Genomic DNA, 19,920 nt, shown 5'->3' on the forward strand with positions numbered 1-19,920 from the left:
TTATATGAATATATTTAAATTCATTTAAAGTTATGTCGCAACTCTTGGCAACTCATGGGAACATATTGTAACAACTGGCTGTTATATTATAGAACGGGGGGCTGACCAGAGCTAAGTTGGCCTACTAAACTATTACTAAGCTAACTGCTAGCAGGGCGCTAGCATCTACGCATCACAACTTTTAACTTGGATAGCAGAAAATACAAGCACTCCTATCCCATACACTGCACAACCCTAAGTGACTCTGTGAGCAGGAGCACAGACAGAACAAACCAACAACAAGCAATGATATCTTCTTTCCCTTTTATTCTGAACACATGAACTAACACAAGCAAGGCCATATCGCCAAGTCTCTCTCCGTGACGGTAACAGCCACACTTTTTACATAACAGGGCAGTAAATGAACCAAACCCACCCGAACTGACTTGAACATAAACACACATAACATTGCTAGCGCAAAAACCCAACCATCTTGCTTAAATAATGCATAAATCAACGCTTAAAAAAAATACCCATAATGCACCCGGCTGCTAGCACTGACTGCTGGATCATTACAATATGCTGTGGCCATGACAAATTTAAGTGGCAGCCCTTAACTCTTTTTGGTTAAAAATGATCCAAAATCAATATTTGAGTAAGTACCCGATCAGACTTATTCACATCGCAGGAAACTTGAGCATTCCGCTGCGTCATTGAATCGTGTCTGCAAACAAAGAGGGAGTCCCAGCTAGTAGGCTACATTGCATGTGAGGATGTTTCAAGTGGAGGATCGTTTATAGCCTTGAAGCTTGAATAATTAAATTTATCATTTTGATGGCGGATTGTAATCTATAAAGTATTATGTGTTTATGAAACACTTAGTGACTGAAATTAAATTATATTCTGTTTTTTTTTTTTATTTTATTTTATTATTCTTTTATTTACATATAAACATGCATGCATAGAGCTCATTGCATATGATAAACAAAAGCTCATTAGAACAAAACTCATTGGTTCTTGTGCATCAGAAAATAAATGAGGGTGAATGAATAACAGGATTTTCATTTTTGTCCAGTCACCTTTATTTATATAGTGCTTTTAACAAAACAGATTGTGTCAAAGCACTTCACAGTATCAAATTGGAGGATAAAGTGTCAGTAATGCATAAAAATAAGATTAAACACTCAATTTTCAGTTAAGGCATTTCATTATTGAATTCAGGGATGTCATTGTCTAGTTCAGTTTTGTTTAAATAGTATCTCGGGGCAAATCAAATTGACGATAATCACTAGGAATTAAGTGTCCCCAATTGAGCAAGCCAGAGGTGACAGCGGCAAGGAACCAAAACTCTCTCTGTGACAGAAAGGAGGGGGAAAAAAAATAGTTTATTTATTGTTTACTTATTGTTTTAATTAAAATGTTAAATGTATAAATGTATTATATTTCTATTTTATATTGTTGAAATTTCTAACAATAATAGTATGTAGTTAGGTATTTTATTATATTTTTAGTTATTTTCTTTTCTTTTTATTTTTATTATATTTAAGTCGAGGTCTTCACTGGGGATATGTCCCCGGGGCTCATCCAGGTGTCCCGGCCTCCTCTGACGATCAGGGAGACATCATCTCCCGGTGCTGATCCACCATCTGATCCGGACACGGACTGAGAAACAGAATATGAAAGAAACAGACAAATATTAGCATAGATGCCATTCTTCTTACGATGTAACAAGTACATTGTGTGTTATGGGGAGTGTTCCCGGGTTCCGGTTGATCTAATTAATGCAGCCTAATAATCCTTTGATGGATTTGAATAATAGAAGTGTAGTAGCGTGTTATGTGTAAACCAGGTTAAATAAATGTGTCTTTAATCTAGATTTAAACTGACAGAGTGTGTCTGCCTCCCGAACAGTGTTAGGTAGATTGTTCCAGAGCTTGGATGCTAAATAGGAAAAGGATCTGCCGCCCGCAGTCGATTTTGATATTCTAGATATTATCAAATGGCCAGAGTTTTGAGAACGCAGCGGACGTGGAGGACTATAATGTGATAAGAGCTCGCTCGGGTACTGAGGAGCTAAGCCATTCAGGGCTTTATAAGTAGTTAACAAGATTTTAAAATCTATACAATGTTTGATAGGGAGCCAGTGCAGTGTTGACAGAACCAGGCTAATATGGTCATACTTCCTGGTTCTAGTAAGAACTCTAGCTGCTGCATTTTGGACCAGCTGTAGTTGATAAAGCGTGCAGAACAACCACCCAATAAAGCATTACAATAGTCTAACCTTGAAGTCATAAACGCATGAATTAGCATTTCTGCTTTTGACATTGAGAGCATAGGTCGCAATTTAGATATGTTTTTGAGATGGAAAAACGCAGTTTTACAGATGCTATAAACATGGCTTTCAAATGAAAGATTGCTATCAAACAGCACACCGGGTTCCTAACTGATGAAGAAGAAATGACAGAGCAGCCGTCAAGTGTCAAGATTACTACATGTGGGGTTTTTAGGTCCGATAATTAAATAATAGTCTCTTAGGTGTCTTACTGTGTTTCAGAAGGGAGCTGGTAGCTGTAACTGCAGACATCGAACAGATGTTTCACAGCTTCATTGTGAAAGAGGAAGATAGGGACTTCCTTCATTTCTTCTGGTTTAAGGATAACGACACCAGTAAAGAGATCATCGAATACCGCATGAGGGTGCATGTATTTGGAAATAGTCCATCTCCTGCTGTAGTGATTTATGGACTCCGACGTGCAGCAGCATATGGTGAAAAAGAGTACGGTACAGATGCCAAACACTTTGTAGAGAGAGAGTTCTACGTCGATGATGGACTTCTGTCAACGTCCACAGCTGCAGGAGCCATTGACCTGCTGACACAAACTAAGGAGATGCTAGCTACTTCGAATCTGAGACTGCACAAGTTCGCCTCTAATAGTAAGGAAAAAATGAACTCATTCCCGGTTGAAGATCATGCAAAAGGGTTCAAAGATCTCAACTTGGATGTTGATCCTACTCCCATCCAACGTAGTCTCGGATTTAGCTGGGATGTGAAGAGAGACACATTCACCTTTCAGGTAACAGACATCAAGAAACCGTTTACTCGGAAGATCACGTGACCCACCGATGGCAATGGCAGTGTAGTTCGACAGCTCCCTGACTCGGTACCCTTAATCTGTTCTTTTTCTCAGTAAAACTATCAGTATTCGGTAAGCTTTTGAGTGTTTTAAAGGAGATACGAATGAAGATGGCAAAACGTCAATTGACACTGGCTTCGCCAGAAAAAAAGCGAGTTAAAGATCCTAATTATGTTCCTGAAGGGGAACTTCGGGCCATTGTTGCCGACGAGTTAAAGATGCACCTTAGTCTCGTCAGGGAACTGTTTAAGGAAGAATTCGCTCCAATTGCGGATAGACTTGGAGTTCTGGAAGAAGATGTTCGTCTGATAAGAAACAACTTTGACAACATGCAAACAGCTCTTCGTCACGCAAAAAAAGACACCGTGGAGGTCAAGCTGGCAGTGGACTCTCTTCAGGAAAAGTTGGCGAGAATCGAAGATAAAAGTCGCCAGTCCAATATCCGTCTAGTGGGGCTGAAAGAAGGAGTAGAAGGAGATGACCCTCTGGGATTTATACAGAATCATCTTCCTAAATGGATTCCCTCTCTTGCTGGCAAAGAAATGGAGATTGAAAGAGCCCACCGTATTTACAGCGGCGAACGTTCGAAATCAACCCCTCGTACATTCATCTTCAAGATGCTGCGTTATCGAGACCGGAATGCAATCCTGAATGGAGCCCGAAGCGCTGGACAAATTCTTCATATGGGAGCGCCGCTGCTTTTTTTCCCAGACTATAGCACTCACACGGCGTCTAAAAGGAAAGCGATGGCATCGGCGAGGAAGAAACTAACTCAGCTGGGGATATCATCCTTTGTGGTTTACCCCGCGGTAGTGAAAGTTACTCACCGAGGGAAGATTTCTCACCTCGAGACACCGGCAGAGGTTGAAAAGTTCGTTCTCAATCTGGATCCCGCCACAAAGTCTTCTTTGAAGAAAGATGTAGCGGTTGCGTCACGAGAATCCGAGGTGAACGAGGATGAATCTGCAGTTCCTATGGAGGACTTTACTGAGAAAATTTGACAGTCTCTCCATCCTAAAAATGACCGAGTCAGATGTTGACGGACGAGCCGGACGGCTAGGGTGGCCGCGTATCCAAAGGCTGTTACTTTGAGGGCAGATAGAAGAGTGTGTTCTAACTCTTTGTTTACTGCCCATTTTGTTTTTGTTTTTGTCATTGTTCTTATTTTTGTTGTTTTGTTCTATGCCCCGGACTGCCCACGTAAGTTTAATTGGTCTAATGTATGCCTATGTATTAGTTTGCGTAATATTTGTATGTCCAGATGCATATGCATATGCTCTGATCACCGTTATCTTTCTGGTGGATTACTTTCTGGTCGATTACTTTCTGGTCCTCCCATCTTAGTGGTTGGTGTGAGTTGCTTTTCTCTTTTTAATATATGGCTATAAATATTTTGTCATGGAACATCAATGGGTTAAACAGCCCTGTTAAGCGAACCAAATGCTTAGATTACCTAAGAAGCAAAAAGGTCTCTATTGCTCTTATACAAGAGTCACATTTGAAATCAGTGGACGTGCATCGCTTTCAAAATAGATATTTTAAAGTGATATCTGCCTCTTCGGCTGTTAACAAAACTAAAGGGGTGCTGATAGTGATTAAACGTAATAGTGGTTTTTCAATTATAAGAACTGGTGGAGATACAGAAGGCCGAATCACTTATGCTGTTGTTTCCTTAAATAATACTAATTATGCTTTTATGTCTATATATGCACCCACCGAGGGTGATAACTCATTTTTTCAAGAATTACTACGTTTAGTTGTGAGTTTAGAGGACTGTCTTGTGGTGTTAGGGGGCGATTTTAACGCGGTGTTGGACCCCCAGTTGGATAGATCTCATGTCTCTAAGTCTGATTCAGTGATCTCTGGATGTTTTAATTCCTTTTTGCGACACTCTAATATATGCGACGTTTGGCGGTTACAAAATGATGGGGCTAGGGATTATACATTCTTTTCAGCTCGTCATAAGAGTTATTCAAGGATTGATTATCTACTTATGTCCCCTTCACTGATTCCCTATATTAGTAAAGTTAATATTCTACCGATTCTTTTATCTGATCATTCTCCGATAATTACATCTTTAACCCCCGCATCATTGGGCACTAAAAGCAATCGATGGAGATTTAATACCTCCTTGTTACAGGACTGTACATTTGTGTCTGAGTTACGCAGCTCCTTGATGGAGTTTTTACAGATTAACAGAGATTCAGCCTCTGACCCCCAAGTATTATGGGAAACCACTAAATGTTTTATTAGAGGTAAATGTATAAGTTTTTCGTCCTTTAATAAAAAGCGTAGGGAGAGCCGTAAATTTGAATTAGAAAAACAAATTGATCTACTAGAAAAGGAATTAAAAAATAACTTTTGTGAGACCAAAACCAAAATAGTAAATGTCCTTAAATCGGAATTAAAATCCATATATTTACATAGAGCTGAATTCATCATACATCGTACTAGACAATCATATTATTTCCATGGATAACGGTCTTCCAAGCTGTTGGCTTTGAGGTTGAAAGATAATGAATCTAAGACTAGTATATCAGCTATTACTTTAATTTTATAAGTGTCTGCAGAACTGTTAGGAGAGGTGGAGGTGTAGCTGCTCTGTTTAAAGATGTTTATCAGTGCAAGCAAATGTCATTTGGTCAATATTCATCTTTTGAATACCTAGGTATTGTGCTGAAAGGTGCTCCACACACCCTGTTTATCATTATTTACAGGCCTCCAAAATATTCTCCAGCCTTTGTTGATGATTTCACTGAACTGTTATCAATGATTTCCTCAGAGTTTGACTGTTTTGCTATTGCAGGGGATTTTAATATTCACATAGATAATGCAGAAATCAAAACTACAAAAGAAATTATAACTGTTTTAAACACTTTTGACCTGAGTCAGCATGTGCACGGACCAACACACAATCGTGGACACACTCTAGATTTACTCATCAGTAGAGGTCTAAACATCTCATCCATTGTAATTAAGGATGTAGCACTATCTGATCACTTCTGTATTTTCTTTGATATATTGATCTCGGTCACCACTGAATCTAGATCTGTCTCTATCAGAAAGAGATGCATTAACGACAACACTAGTGCGCTATTTATGGAGGCAATATCATTAACACCAAGCATTTCTGCAGACTCTGTTGATCTTCTCCTGGAGTCTTTCAACTCAAAAATTAAGAATGTTATTGATGATATTGCCCCGATAAAGGTCAGCAAGAAGACGGGGAAACAGAAATCAATTTGGAGAAAATCAACAGCAGTTCAGAGCATGAAAAGACAATGCAGAAAAGCTGAGCGGATGTGGCGGAAGACGAAACTCGAAATCCACTATAGCATCTATAAAGACAGCCTTCATGCTTTCAATGTGGAACTAGCCACAGCTAGACAGACTTTCTTTTCAAACCTTATAAACAGTAACTTAAACAACACCCGCACTCTTTTTGCGACTGTTGAGAGACTGACAAACCCCCCAAGTCAGATTCCCAGTGAAATGCTCTCCGACAGCAAATGCAATGAGTTTGCTTCCTTCTTTTCTGAGAAGATCAATAATATCAGAAAGGAGATTGGCACATCCTCAAGTTATGCAGAGGTCACACAGATTCGACCGCAATTTCAAAAAGAAGTGACTGTGTGTTTTTAAAGAAATTGATAACAAAATTTTGGAAGAAATAGTACAGCACCTTAAATCTTCAACCTGCTATCTTGACACACTTCCCACATCCTTTTTCAAAAATGTGCTTAACTGTTTAGAAGCCGATCTCTTAGAAGTGGTGAACGCCTCACTTCTCTCTGGGACTTTTCCAAACTCCCTTAAAACTGCAGTTGTTAAGCCCCTTCTGAAAAAGCGCAATCTTGATAACACCATGTTGAGCAACTATAGACCCATATCAAATCTTCCTTTCATAGGTAAGATAATTGAAAAGGTAGTTTCTAATCAGCTGAACAACTACTTAAAGTCAAATGGATACCTGGACAATTTTCAATCTGGTTTCCGAGCACATCACAGCACAGAGACAGCACTCGTTAAGATAATAAATGATATTCGCGTCAATTCTGATTCTGGCAAAATATCAGTGCTGGTACTACTAGATCTTAGTGCTGCGTTTGACACTGTAGATCATAACATACTTTTAGAGAGACTGGAAAACTGGGTCGGGCTTTCTGGGATGGCACTCAAATGGTTCAGATCATACTTAGAAGGGAGAGGTTATTATGTGAGTATAGGAGAACATAAGTCTAAGTGGACGGCCATGACATGTGGAGTCCCACAAGGCTCAATTCTTGCACCGCTCTTGTTTAATCTGTATATGCTCCCACTAAGTCAGATAATGAGGAAGAACCAAATTGCCTATCACAGCTATGCTGATGATACCCAGATTTACCTACCCTTGTGAAAAAGAAGTATGCTTAATTATAATGAAAGTGTACTTTTTGTGTACTTAAAATAATAAGAGTATACTTTTTCAAAAGTGCGCTTGCAGATAATATAATATAATTAAAATTAAAGACCACTTAAGTGTACTTAAAGGGAATACACTTTAATGACACTATTTATTCATATACTTAAGTGTACTTTTTACAAATACACTTTGTAATAATATGTAATTAATTTGAACTTATAGTAAGTACGCTTTCAAAACATTATTTATAAACACACTTAAGTGCACTTTTAAAAATGCACTTTGTAATAATGACTAATTAAGCTTAACTTAAAGAAAGTACACTTTCGTCACAATAATTATAAACATACTTAAGTGCATTTAAAAAAATGCACTTTGTAATAAGGACTAATTAAGCTTAAATTAAAGAAAGTACACTTTCATAACAATATTTAAAAACACACTTAAGTGCACTTTTAAAAATGCACTTTGTAATAATGTTTAATTAAGCTTAACTTAAAGAAAACACACTTTCATCATACTATTTATAAACACACTTAAGTGCAATTTTGAAAATGCACTTTGTAATAATATCTAATTAATTTTAACTTAAAGAAAGTACACTTTCATCACAATATTTCTTAACATAGTGCACTTTGTATTAATGTCTAATTAAGTTTTATTTAAAGAGTGCACTTTCATCATAATATTTATAAACACACTTAAGTGCACTTTTTAATACTGTCAAATTAAATGTTACTTAAAAAAAGTACACTTTCATGACAATATATCTATACACACTTAAATGCCCTTTTTGAAATGCAATTTGTTATAATGTCTAATTAAGTTTTACTTAAAGAAAGTACACTTTCATCACAATATTTCTAAACAAATTTAAATGCACTTTTTTAAAATGTTTACTTAGGTTTTACTTAAACATACATTTGAAATAATTATGATTTTATAGTGTTTTAAATATGTACAATTATGTTTATGTATTGACAAATATACTAAATAAAATAATAATTTAACATAATTGAAAACATGAAAAATTATTAATTTTTATTTCAACTCAAGTGTGTTGTCCAAAATTATTTTGTTACTGTATTTAAATTGTGTTTAGTCTATAATGTACTGTGTGCATTAATGGATTTGAAATGTATTTTCCCTCTAAACTGCAATACATTTGCTTATACAGTATACTCCAATATATGTATGGTTGACATTTTTATCACCAGCTCCTGCTCTATGAACTCAATTAAAAGTGTCAGTTTTCTACATAATATTTGACAATAAAATGTAATTTATGAGTTCTTTATATTAATGTATTGTACTTTACATCTGTGTACAGAATACTTTTAATATGCATTTTGTTCTTAGTCAATTAAACACACATTTAATTGCATTAATTGCGAGCAAATTTAAACAAATCAAACAAAATTAATTTACATTAAATTCAGTTAAAATACATTTAATTTAAATTAGACAAGACTATAAAAATGATTGACTTTTAGTTAGGTGAATGAGTCAAGTTTTGTGAACTCACAGAGTCTAACAACACAATGTGTTGTATATCTGTAAAGAAAATCATTTCTAAATCATAAAGCACACGGCATAGCTGGTTGATATGTAATTTATTTTAATGATCTCAGTACTTACATGTGTTATAATACACGTATTCCTTTATTAGTTACATTGAGTATATACAGCACAATTTTACAAAGGATTGTTATAACATTTCTATTCAGTCAAAGAAACCATTTAGCTTAAGTCTTCTTTTTCACGAAAAACATGTTTCTGATTGTGTAATTTAAATCTAGTTGTATGGTATTCTCACCCAATTCAGCTGTACTCTACAAACCCCTCAGTCCCTTTCTACATTATTTGGGAGAGGTATGACAAATGTGCAGTCCTGTAATTTTACCATTACACATTTTCTTTTAAATGAGTCAGTGTTCACAGCATACACATAACTGTTTTCAGACACCTCATACACAAACTTGGATGAGATATTCAATTGAATGTCCCTACACAATGGTCTTTTTGACTTCACAAGATTCTGCACGACTACACAGCATTTTTTTCCACCATCACTGTCTGAAGCACTGGTGACAGTTTCATAAGAAACTAAGCTCAAGACTTTACACAATGTCCCATCTCTTAATTCTGCAATAGAATTATTTCTTTTCTTTAATCTGCTGTTAGCTTCTGCATGATACAGTGCCTCACCGATTATGAAACGAGTGTAGGATGTACAGTTACAAACTATACCACCATTCAATTCTTCTATGGCAAAGACGTGTGATGGACTTACAGTGTCAGAATGAGGACCAAACACAGTGACATTTCCAGTCAGATTTTTCACTTTACAACTCATGGAATTACTATTTTGCAGTTGGGAGAAGAGGTCTTTTAGTTTATCGTCTGTGTTGACCAAACATTTGTCCACCCTTTTTCGCAGACTCTTCCATCTAAGGAATGTCTTCACTATTTGACCAGGGACATGAGTAGTCCCATTGAAGTACTTTAATAAATTACCATTAAAAGACTCAAATGAAAACGTTGATGTTGCCCACAAGGGACCCCAGTTCTTAACACTGTCTGCAAGGTGTGTCAACAGGTGTACATTGAATGACACATTCTTAATACCATACAGCACCTCAAACTGAATCACAAATTTTTTCAGTGCTATTTCTGCTACACTGACTTCACAGAGTTTCACCTGCTGTTGAAGAAGTATATGCAAAGCAAAAACTAAAAGAAACAGGTGGTTCCAAAACTTCTTCTTTAGAACACCATTTAGAATAGGCAAAGAATAAAAAAGAAGAAATGACCGCCATTCTGATGCTTTCCAGTATTTCCTGTCTTGTATTGACCTGGGTGTTCTTGTTATCTCTACCGGAGGTTTTATAGCCAGCAGTTCTTGGTCAATTATGTCTGCTTTCGTGCCTATGTACCACTCTTTGTTGTGATTGTTGGAGTCCAGCCACAGAGTTGCCAGTTGTCGAGTGACACCAAGACAAACACTGTGCTGATATTCTGGTACAAAACCATTAATTATCTGAAACTTTTCTAATCTCATCAATTCCGTTGGGCCTTTTACACCCTTGACTGGCAGTTGTACGGTAGCTGCCATAGCATGGTCATAATGTTCTGTTTCAGATCGGAGAAGAGGCTCTGGTCTTCTATATGGATAAGGACCTCCACCTATATGATAACAGAAATCACACCCATATTGTCCATTGAATTGTTTTGTGTTTCTTAGGAGTGGGCGGGCAACTGAGTCAGAGCTACATATTAGTGCATACACCTTGGAAATATGCTCTACATTTTTGGAGTCTTTCCAAATTAACCCTTCCCTCTCAAGAGAACACAGCTCATTCACAAAAGGGGTTAGCAGAACAGACATGACAGGTTTCTTTTCACCAAACCAAATACATGGCAAACAGATGTTGTTTTTTCTGTCTGCTGGCCCTAGTTCTATTACCTGACACTGAATAGGCCACACCTGGTAATTTGAGCTTCTGAAAATTGGAATTCCATCACAATTCCAAAGTAAGCTTATGTCACAATCACCTAATTGCCCATTTTCTCTCAATTTTCTATATTCAGCTCCACACTGTATGTCATTTATTACATCTTTCTCAGCTGTAGTGTGCCTTGACAAAGTTAAACTTGGATTTTCAAGAATGTCTTTGAGCTGTGATGACAAGCTCAATACTAGAAAAAAGGAGCCATTTTTCAGATTAGCATCTGCATCAAATGCTGCCTTACAGACAGCACAATGCATCAGGCTTTTCTCTCTTGTCCCTAAGTAGTTACAACATGACACACAGTAAAAATGAGGTTCATAATGACCAAACTCACCATATGATTTGTTAAACAGGTATACGGTTTCCGGTACCAATCCTGGAAAATGTTCATTAAAAATTTTTAGAAGATGTTCTAAGGCTACTCCTGTTAGATTATGTCGTAACACATATGACATCAACAGCAGCAAACTCTGGCCTTTGGTAAGAGATGATCCAGGATACAGCAAGTCATCACCGTTATACGGCTCCTAAAAAGGACATGCACAGATGTTATGTGATGTTTATATTTAATAGCATACATTACATTAGTCAATTATTTTTAGGTAAATTATCTCATATAAAAAATACCAATGTATATATATATATATATATATATATATATATATATATATATATATATATATATATATATGTGTGTGTGTGTGTGTGTTATTGTTTTTTCTGGCTTACAGATTTTAATAATTTGATTTTGCTGTGGGGCAGAATGGTTTGTTGATTTGATTTATAGTTACAGAAATTATGGATTTGATCAAACAATATCTTAAAATAGCCAATAAGACAAATCCAGAATATGATTTATAGTTTAGTGTTTTTTTTTTTTTGACGGTGTCTCTATAATCAATGCATTTACCTGTGATTTGCTGCTTTGAAACTCTACAACTCTATCTGGTAGTCTCTGGGTGGCATCAGACAGGGTCTCCTCATAGTGAAGCTCAGTTAAGGTTGTCTGTATGATAAAAACAAATAAAACAAATGTCTGTTATATTTTTGCATTAACATAAAAACACCTAGGAAATACTATGCATAATCTACAAGATCACAGCAGCTTTTAATGACAATAATGGCAGTCTGGTGGTCACTGCTGATTTATAGTAAACCGTATGACTGTTTTGGTATTTCAGTACATTAAAGGAACATTACAAAAGTACTTTAAACCAAAATAATTACTCATGAGTTGCCACTGAAGACATTTACAGAATTTACAGTTTCAAGAAAACATATGCATGCGAACTCACACACACATGTTGGTTTCACTATATAACATCCACCAGTAAACGTACCCATAATGGATACTTGAAAAACACTATTTAATTAAATTCATGTTTTGGTTGATTTAGAAGCCTTTTTAAATGGTTATGACCAGTAATATGCGCTTGCAATATTGTTTATCATCATACTTCTCTATATATGTAAAGACATTTGTCCCTCAAAAGTGTAGTGACACAAATACACACACACAAATGACAATCGTGTCACAATATCTGCAATGTGCTGCTGTTACTATTCTAGTGTGTTTTGTAAATAATTCACAACTTTAAACATGCATTGATGTGTATTTGTGTCACTGTAAACTGATGTGGTCCATCACATGTGTGTAACATTACCTGTGATGTGTTGCTTTCCAACGGCTCGGGTTGCTCCTGCATAGGATCAATCTGCGAGCAATTCTCCTCATAGCTTGCATCAAGTAAGGTTGTCTGTATGATTGTATATATGGAAAAGTATATAAAATTAGCAATGTATAAATTTGGCAAAGTTTATACAATTTGATTTTTGTTGATGTTTCACAACTTTGAACATGCTTTGATATCATTGTAAACTGATGTGGTCCATCACATGTGTGTAACATTACCTGTGATGTGTTGCTTTCCAACGGCTCGGGTTGCTCCTGCATAGGATCAATCTGCGAGCAATTCTCCTCATAGCTTGCATCAAGTAAGGTTGTCTGTATGATTGAATATATGGAAAAGTATATAAAATTAGCAATGTATAAATTTGGCAAAGTTTATACAATTTGATTTTTGTTGATGTTTCACAACTTTGAACATGCTTTGATATCATTGTAAACTGATGTGGTCCATCACATGTGTGTAACATTACCTGTGATGTGTTGCTTTCCAACGGCTCGGGTTGCTCCTGCATAGGATCAATCTGCGAGCAATTCTCCTCATAGCTTGCATCAAGTAAGGTTGTCTGTATGATCGTATATATGGAATAGTATATAAAATGTCAATAATGGTGTCCACTCTGATAATATGCTTGTGTTTCTCTCCTGTGGTCTTCTGCACTTAGGGTAAAAATCCAACCAAAAGATTATACTAAATTGCTTCTGACGTCAACACATCTAACTTCACAAAATTAAACTAAAGATATGGATCCATTTAGTCTTTTTAAGACAATAAATGCAAAAGCTCATTCCAAAATCTTACATGTATTACATATCAAAAGGTGAGACATCTGAGGATATTTAAAATAATTTTGTTAAAGTACATCAGGGATTTTTTAAATTGGAAGCATACTCACCTGTAGCACTGGCTTTCTACATGAGGTAAGGGTAGCCTCATTGTGAAGTGACTGATTTAGGACCTCAGACAAAAATTAAATAGCATTATTACATTGTACATCATTGATTACCTAATATTGCATGTGTAAGTTAAATTTAAAACTTATTTGTGTTTATGTACATGTGTGTGTATAAACTCATTTTATTGCATTTTATAAATTAAAGTAACTTTTGCATTGCACCTATTGCATAAAAATGTTTATGAAACAACAATAACAGCAAAAGTGGGCATATACATATATAAAAAAGAAACAATTTCTTACCTTAGACTGTGCGCAGAAAAGGTCTGGACATATGTTCTCTTTTTTTAAGAAATTTTTATAGGTCCTTCTATTTGAAACCTGACATATTAAATGAGATATGTGTCAGTTACATTATAGCCTATCTCTTAAAATATTAAGTAAAAGCATTTAGCCTTATAAAGGTAAAAATAATAGAACTAAAAAAATTACAACTTCATCAACAACAATAATAATAATAATAATAATTACTTACCTTTTTTTTTCTATACTTGTTTGCCCTTGGTTCAGGGTCATCGTTGCTTATATATGTTTTGTACTTCCTTTTTGTACGATTCATAATGGACTTCTAACTTAACGATTTGTAAATTCTCCTTTAATTATCTCTGCAACATTGGTCCAAATTTCCCGGTCAAATTTTGAATACAAACCAGCCAATGACGTGAAGGCGCATGAGCGAATGTCACGTAATTGGTCCAGTTGAGAGTCACCATAAAGGCTAACTTTAACGAGTCAATTTTTGTGCATTTGCATCCTGGCTGACGCATTTTAAGGTAAATATTACTAAAATATTCACATACGTTTTGATAAAACGATGAATGCAAAAGAAAATAACGTCCGTTATTCGATTTCTGTTGAGTTGTACATCATTTACACTATATTTTCCTTAAACTAACGTTAACGTTACTTCGACTCGATCAGCAACTTGTGACATTTATTGTGTGACCCTTTTAAAGGATTGACTGAAGATGAAAACTCAGAGAAAAGGAAAGGTTTGTCAAATGCTTTAATATTATATTTGTTTATATGTATGCACCCCCCTTCTCCCCATTTATCCGTGTAACGTTAATTATTTATGTGTAAGTTAACTATTTAATGTGAAAAGACTTCAGAATTTGGCTAAAAACATATTCTACTAAAGTAACGTTACAGTTGATTACTAAATTTAAAACGTTTTTATGAGTGCTGAACTTTATATTGTGTTTCTGTTTTATAATGTGTAACGTTATAATTTCCTTAAAGGAGTAGAAAATAAAATAAATTTGACTGAGGCTTAAAAGAAATTCCTTTATGGATTTAGATGTTATAGTAGTAATATTTTGTATTGAAAAAAAATCAATACAACTCTATATATTTGTAATAATGCTTAACAAAATGTTTTTTTATGAATTAATAAAACAAAAATCAGTATACAATTTTTAACTGTGCAGACAGACTTTGTTTTATCCCAATTTACAAGGAAGACATACAGATGTTAAATGTCATGAAGTAAGTGATTAAATAAATGTTAAGTGCACTAGTAATTCAGTAATCATATACTGTGTTCCAACTGTGTGATTCAAATACACTGATTAACTAACTTGTTAACTTCTTCTAATTGTAAAGGTTCTCTTTAAAACCTCACGCATGGAAACCGCTGTATTACGAGCTAATCCAAAGAAATCAGCAAAGGTATGTGCATTTGTGCATAAAGTTAATTTGAAATAAAAACATTATTTCAAAGCAATCTGGCATTGCTGATTGTAGATACATTAAGTGACATCGCATCTGAAGCACAGAAGCCAGTGGCACATGTTGCTGTGCTTAGTGACACATCCTGAATTCATTGGCATGTGCCACTGACATGACACCTGAATGACACTGAGTGGCAGAACATGTCCCGTATGTTGTGACAACTCCACTAGTGACTGACAGATGAGCAGCTTTTCTGACATAATTGTGACACTAAATCCTAAATAAATAGCCAAATCTAGTGACATTTTAAATTAAATGCATTAAAGTCATTAATATTTGTTTTAAACATGTAACCCGTTCCACATCCGTTACTGTAAAACTTTAATTTAACATGCAGCATCATGTAAAAATAAAGGTTTTCTGTGACTCAGTGTCATTCAGGTGTCATGTCAGTGTGTCGTGAAAATGTCAGTGGCACATGCCAATGAAATCCGGTGTCACTAAGCATAGCAACATGTGCCATTGGCTTCTGTGCATCAGATGCCACATCACTTAATGTTAATACCGCTACTTGTTACCTCTCTAGTCAACTAAAATATAAATAAATCCATCTCTTTTGATTAATAGACAGACAATATCCTTTTAAAATCTTTTGTTTGTTTACTATAGTGTATATAATTTTTTTTTGTTTAATGTTATTATTATTCTTTTTTACAGGCACTTGAACTGACGGATTCAACCCCAAAGCAACCGCAACAGAGAGATTTAACAAGAGCTGTAATTATTATTATTTTGATTATTATTAAACTTAATTTAACCAGCCGAATGTAAGAGACTTGTATGACAGGATTATGTCACAATGATAGAGATTAACCATTTCCATACAATGGCTGTAGATAGTGCTTTAACTTAAAACTTGAAAAAGGGACACAGAAGTATGACAGCTTTTGCATTTCTGGATGAAGGACATTCTTATGTTGATTGTAGTTACAAAATTCTTACTTTGTAGTGATAGATTGTCTTGAAATCTTGACCTTGACACTGTCCTGTGCTAAGACCCTAACAAAACAGGCAGCCACTCATATGGTTGATGCCCTGAAGGAGGACCTGAGAAAACAAAAAGTACCTGATGCTAACACGGCCCCACCACTTTATGAGTCTGACACAGACTCTGACGCAACAGCCATTGATGCAGAATCCTCTCCGATGCAGGAACCACTCAGAAATGTAAGTGTTGCAATAAATAATATAAAAATAATTATTTTATATTAAACACAATCTTGAAATCTTTTTCTCTTACAGCTTGAAACAGAAAGTGAAGATGATAGCTCATCAAAAGAGACACCAAAGCTTGACACTGAAATTCTCCATGCATTGAAAGGTATTTATGATGAAGTTTAATTTGTTTTATAGTTGATGAAGCACAGGAGTTATATATAATGTTAACCATGTTTGTATCACTAGAGTTGCCAAAGGTGGTAAAAACACTAAAAGATATAGTGGTGGGCATGATGGTGGCTCCAGCCGCATCGAGAGAAGTGCAACATGGAGAAGTTGTATCACCACCAGCAGAAATGGTATGGATACATGCACAGATATGTTTCTCATGTTAACATATTAAACATTAACACATACTTCATTCTTAAATGTTAAATACATCATCGACAATGTTATGAACAAGGAATATAAACTCAGCATAAAAAAGAAAATTACCTTTTTAAATGTTAGTACAAAGGTCCGTCTTACAGGGATAGTTCACCCAAAAATGAAATTTAGCCCATGATTTACTCACCTAGGATGACATGATTAAGTCATCCTAGGTGTATATGGCATTCTTCTTTCAGATGAATACAATCGCAGTTATATAAAAAAAAATCTCCTGGCTCTTCAAAGGTATATTGTGAGAATCAATATGTATATTTTTTTGGATGTCCATCAAAGCGCATCTATCCATGATAAAAGTGCACCACAGAGGGTTAATTAAGGCCTTCTGAAGTGAAGTGATGCGTTCGTTTAAGAAAAATATCCATATTTAAAACTTTATCAACTAAAATAACTAGCTTCCGGCCATACACAAGTCGACTTGCAGCAATAGAGTATATAACTCAGATTGTATTAATCTGAAAGAAGAATGTCATATATACCTAGGATGGGTTCAGGGTGATTAAATCATGGGATCATTTTCATTTTTGGCTGAACTATACCTTTAAGTTATAACTGGTAGTGTCTTCAAGGGATAGTTCACCCAAAAATGAAATTTAGCCCATGATTTACTCACCTAGGATGACATGATTAAGTCATCCTAGGTGTATATGGCATTCTTCTTTCAGATGAATACAATCGCAGTTATATAAAAAAAAATCTCCTGGCTCTTCAAAGGTATATTGTGAGAATCAATATGTATATTTTTTTGGATGTCCATCAAAGCGCATCTATCCATGATAAAAGTGCACCACAGAGGGTTAATTAAGGCCTTCTGAAGTGAAGTGATGCGTTCGTTTAAGAAAAATATCCATATTTAAAACTTTATCAACTAAAATAACTAGCTTCCGGCCATACACAAGTCGACTTGCAGCAATAGAGTATATAACTCAGATTGTATTAATCTGAAAGAAGAATGTCATATATACCTAGGATGGGTTCAGGGTGATTAAATCATGGGATCATTTTCATTTTTGGCTGAACTATACCTTTAAGTTATAACTGGTAGTGTCTTCAAGGGATAGTTCACCCCAGAATGGAAGTTCGTTCATGATTTCCTCAGCCTTCAGTTGTTACAAACCTGTATAAATTTCTTAAATTCTGCCAAACACAAAGGAAGATATGAGTGGTTTGGAATAACATGAGAATAAGGAAATCATGACAGAATTAAAATTTTTGGGTGAACTATCCCTTAAATGTTCCACAGTTGCATGTTTATTAATTGTTTCTAAGTCATTGAAAAAGCCAAACATTCTTTAATTTTTTTACCAAAAAGAGATATGTAAATGTACTTAAAATATTTTTAGCAAATTATCCTTAATTTATTGCAGTATCCTAAAAAGGCATTTTTCTTTTTTAGCGAATGTATATACAGTATAATATAGCCACTGTTAATGTCATCGATGCGCGCACACACACTTCTGATACAATTGTTTTGTTTTTTACTGTTATCTAAATAGATGTCCCTGGGTGAAGGAATCATCATTCCAAAAAGGGCATTCGAGAGATTGTCAAAGACCAAAATGTCAGTATTTACCCAGGAGCTGGCTGTTGTCATGTTTGGACACGATGTTCTGGCGACATCAAGTCTAACTGGCAAAAAAACCACCAAAACAGCACTGGACACCATCAAAGTGTGAATGCGCTCATTGGTATGTTTGCAGAGGTGTCAAAAGTGTTCACATTCATTACTCAGGTAGAAGTATAGATACTAGGGTTTAAAAAGACTTCTGTAGAAGTTGAAGTATCAACTTTTTAGCTTTTTACTCAAGTAAAAGTGTAAAAGTACTGGTTTCAAAAATACTTAGTGTAAAAGTAATGTAAGGAAAAAATGCCATTAAGGACAAAAACTTAGGCCGCGCCACAGGGGCCTATAGTGCACTACCCTACCTCCTCAAAAAACATTCTTCTAAAGGCCATAATGATTATAATGTTATATTAAACTGTTAATGTTGAAAAATGTGTACTTCGTTAATTGACACCTCTGTATGTTTGTTGTTTCCTTGATTTAAACATATGGCAGCTACACAGAATAAATGGTACCTGAAAAAATTGTGCTTCATGTGATGGTAGCATTTAAATGATTTTATTTGAATGCAGCATGTTAACTCCTTCACCGCCAGCTTTTTAATTAAAAGTTAAAACCTCCACCTGAATTTGACGATTTTTACCCAACTTTCATGGCCCCCACAATATTTTTTCTGATAACAGTGATTATGTTTTTATTTTTGTGTTCACAGATGCTGTGATTGCTCGTTTTGAAGGGACCACTCCTTCTCAAGTCAGGGCTGTACTTCGACAGAAGTGCAACAATGAGAGTTATGCAAAAAAAATGCAGGAAAGTGGTGTCTTTAAAGGCGATAAGAATTAAATTACCATTAGACTGAATTGATCTACCAAAGGGTTTGTTCATGCAGTTCTTTTTTGTTGTCTGTTAAAATGTTAAAAAATGATAACTTTTTTGAGTTTATTTTTTTCTAAGGTATTTAATTATGCAATATTGATACTTGTTTGATTCTAATTTTACAATATTAAACTAAAAGTTTTCTCATCATTGTTTTTCTTCTAATTTATTTATGTTTGTTTCAACATATACAACTCATTATTCATTCATTAAATGTACTTTTGAAAAACAAAACATTTGAATCATAATTATTTGAATACCAAACTGTTTTATTGTCAGTGTAAGCATTGTGGTTTTGATTGCATTTAATTTAATATATTTGAATTTATTTTGCAAATATGTATTTGTGTTTGAAACATTATATTTAATTAATAATTAAGTTAATATACATTAACTTATATTTTATTTCATATTAATTGCTTGTCAGTAGATTGAACAGTGCACTTTAAGTATATTTTATAAACACTAGAA

General features: G+C 35.0%; 1 protein-coding gene across 2 annotated transcripts; it reads right to left on the reverse strand.

The window, feature by feature from the left end:
• Positions 1–417: 417 nt before the first annotated feature.
• Positions 418–19,621, reverse strand: LOC306842967 (uncharacterized protein). Of its 2 annotated transcripts, XM_079374203.1 has the most exons (8): positions 13,914–19,621; positions 13,611–13,673; positions 13,188–13,280; positions 12,940–13,032; positions 12,692–12,784; positions 11,938–12,033; positions 11,362–11,554; positions 418–1,641 (listed from the first exon to the last, which is right to left on the reverse strand). In XM_079374203.1, the coding sequence occupies exons 3-8, from the start codon at positions 13,227–13,229 to the stop codon at positions 1,601–1,603; spliced, it is 558 nt and encodes a 185-aa protein (XP_079230329.1). In that variant the 5' UTR covers positions 13,230–13,280; positions 13,611–13,673; positions 13,914–19,621; the 3' UTR covers positions 418–1,600. The 2 variants fall into 2 exon arrangements, with proteins under 2 accessions (XP_079230329.1, XP_079230328.1); XM_079374202.1 differs by lacking the exon at positions 418–1,641 and having other exon boundaries at positions 9,112–11,554.
• Positions 19,622–19,920: the final 299 nt, after the last annotated feature.

This window comes from Barbus barbus (genome assembly GCF_936440315.1).
Source record: "Barbus barbus genome assembly, chromosome: 23".
Taxonomy (NCBI): Eukaryota; Metazoa; Chordata; class Actinopteri; order Cypriniformes; family Cyprinidae; genus Barbus; species Barbus barbus.

Excerpts from the sequence above, each read along its gene's own strand:
- LOC306842967 (XM_079374202.1), bottom strand. The coding sequence starts at position 13,229 with ATGCAGGAGCAACCCGAGCCGTTGGAAAGCAACACATCACAG. Across the intron at positions 13,033-13,187 it reads TGGAAAGCAACACATCACAG|ACAACCTTACTTGATGCAAG; the intron begins GTAATGTTACAC and ends TCAATCATACAG. Across the intron at positions 12,785-12,939 it reads TGGAAAGCAACACATCACAG|ACAACCTTACTTGATGCAAG; the intron begins GTAATGTTACAC and ends ACAATCATACAG.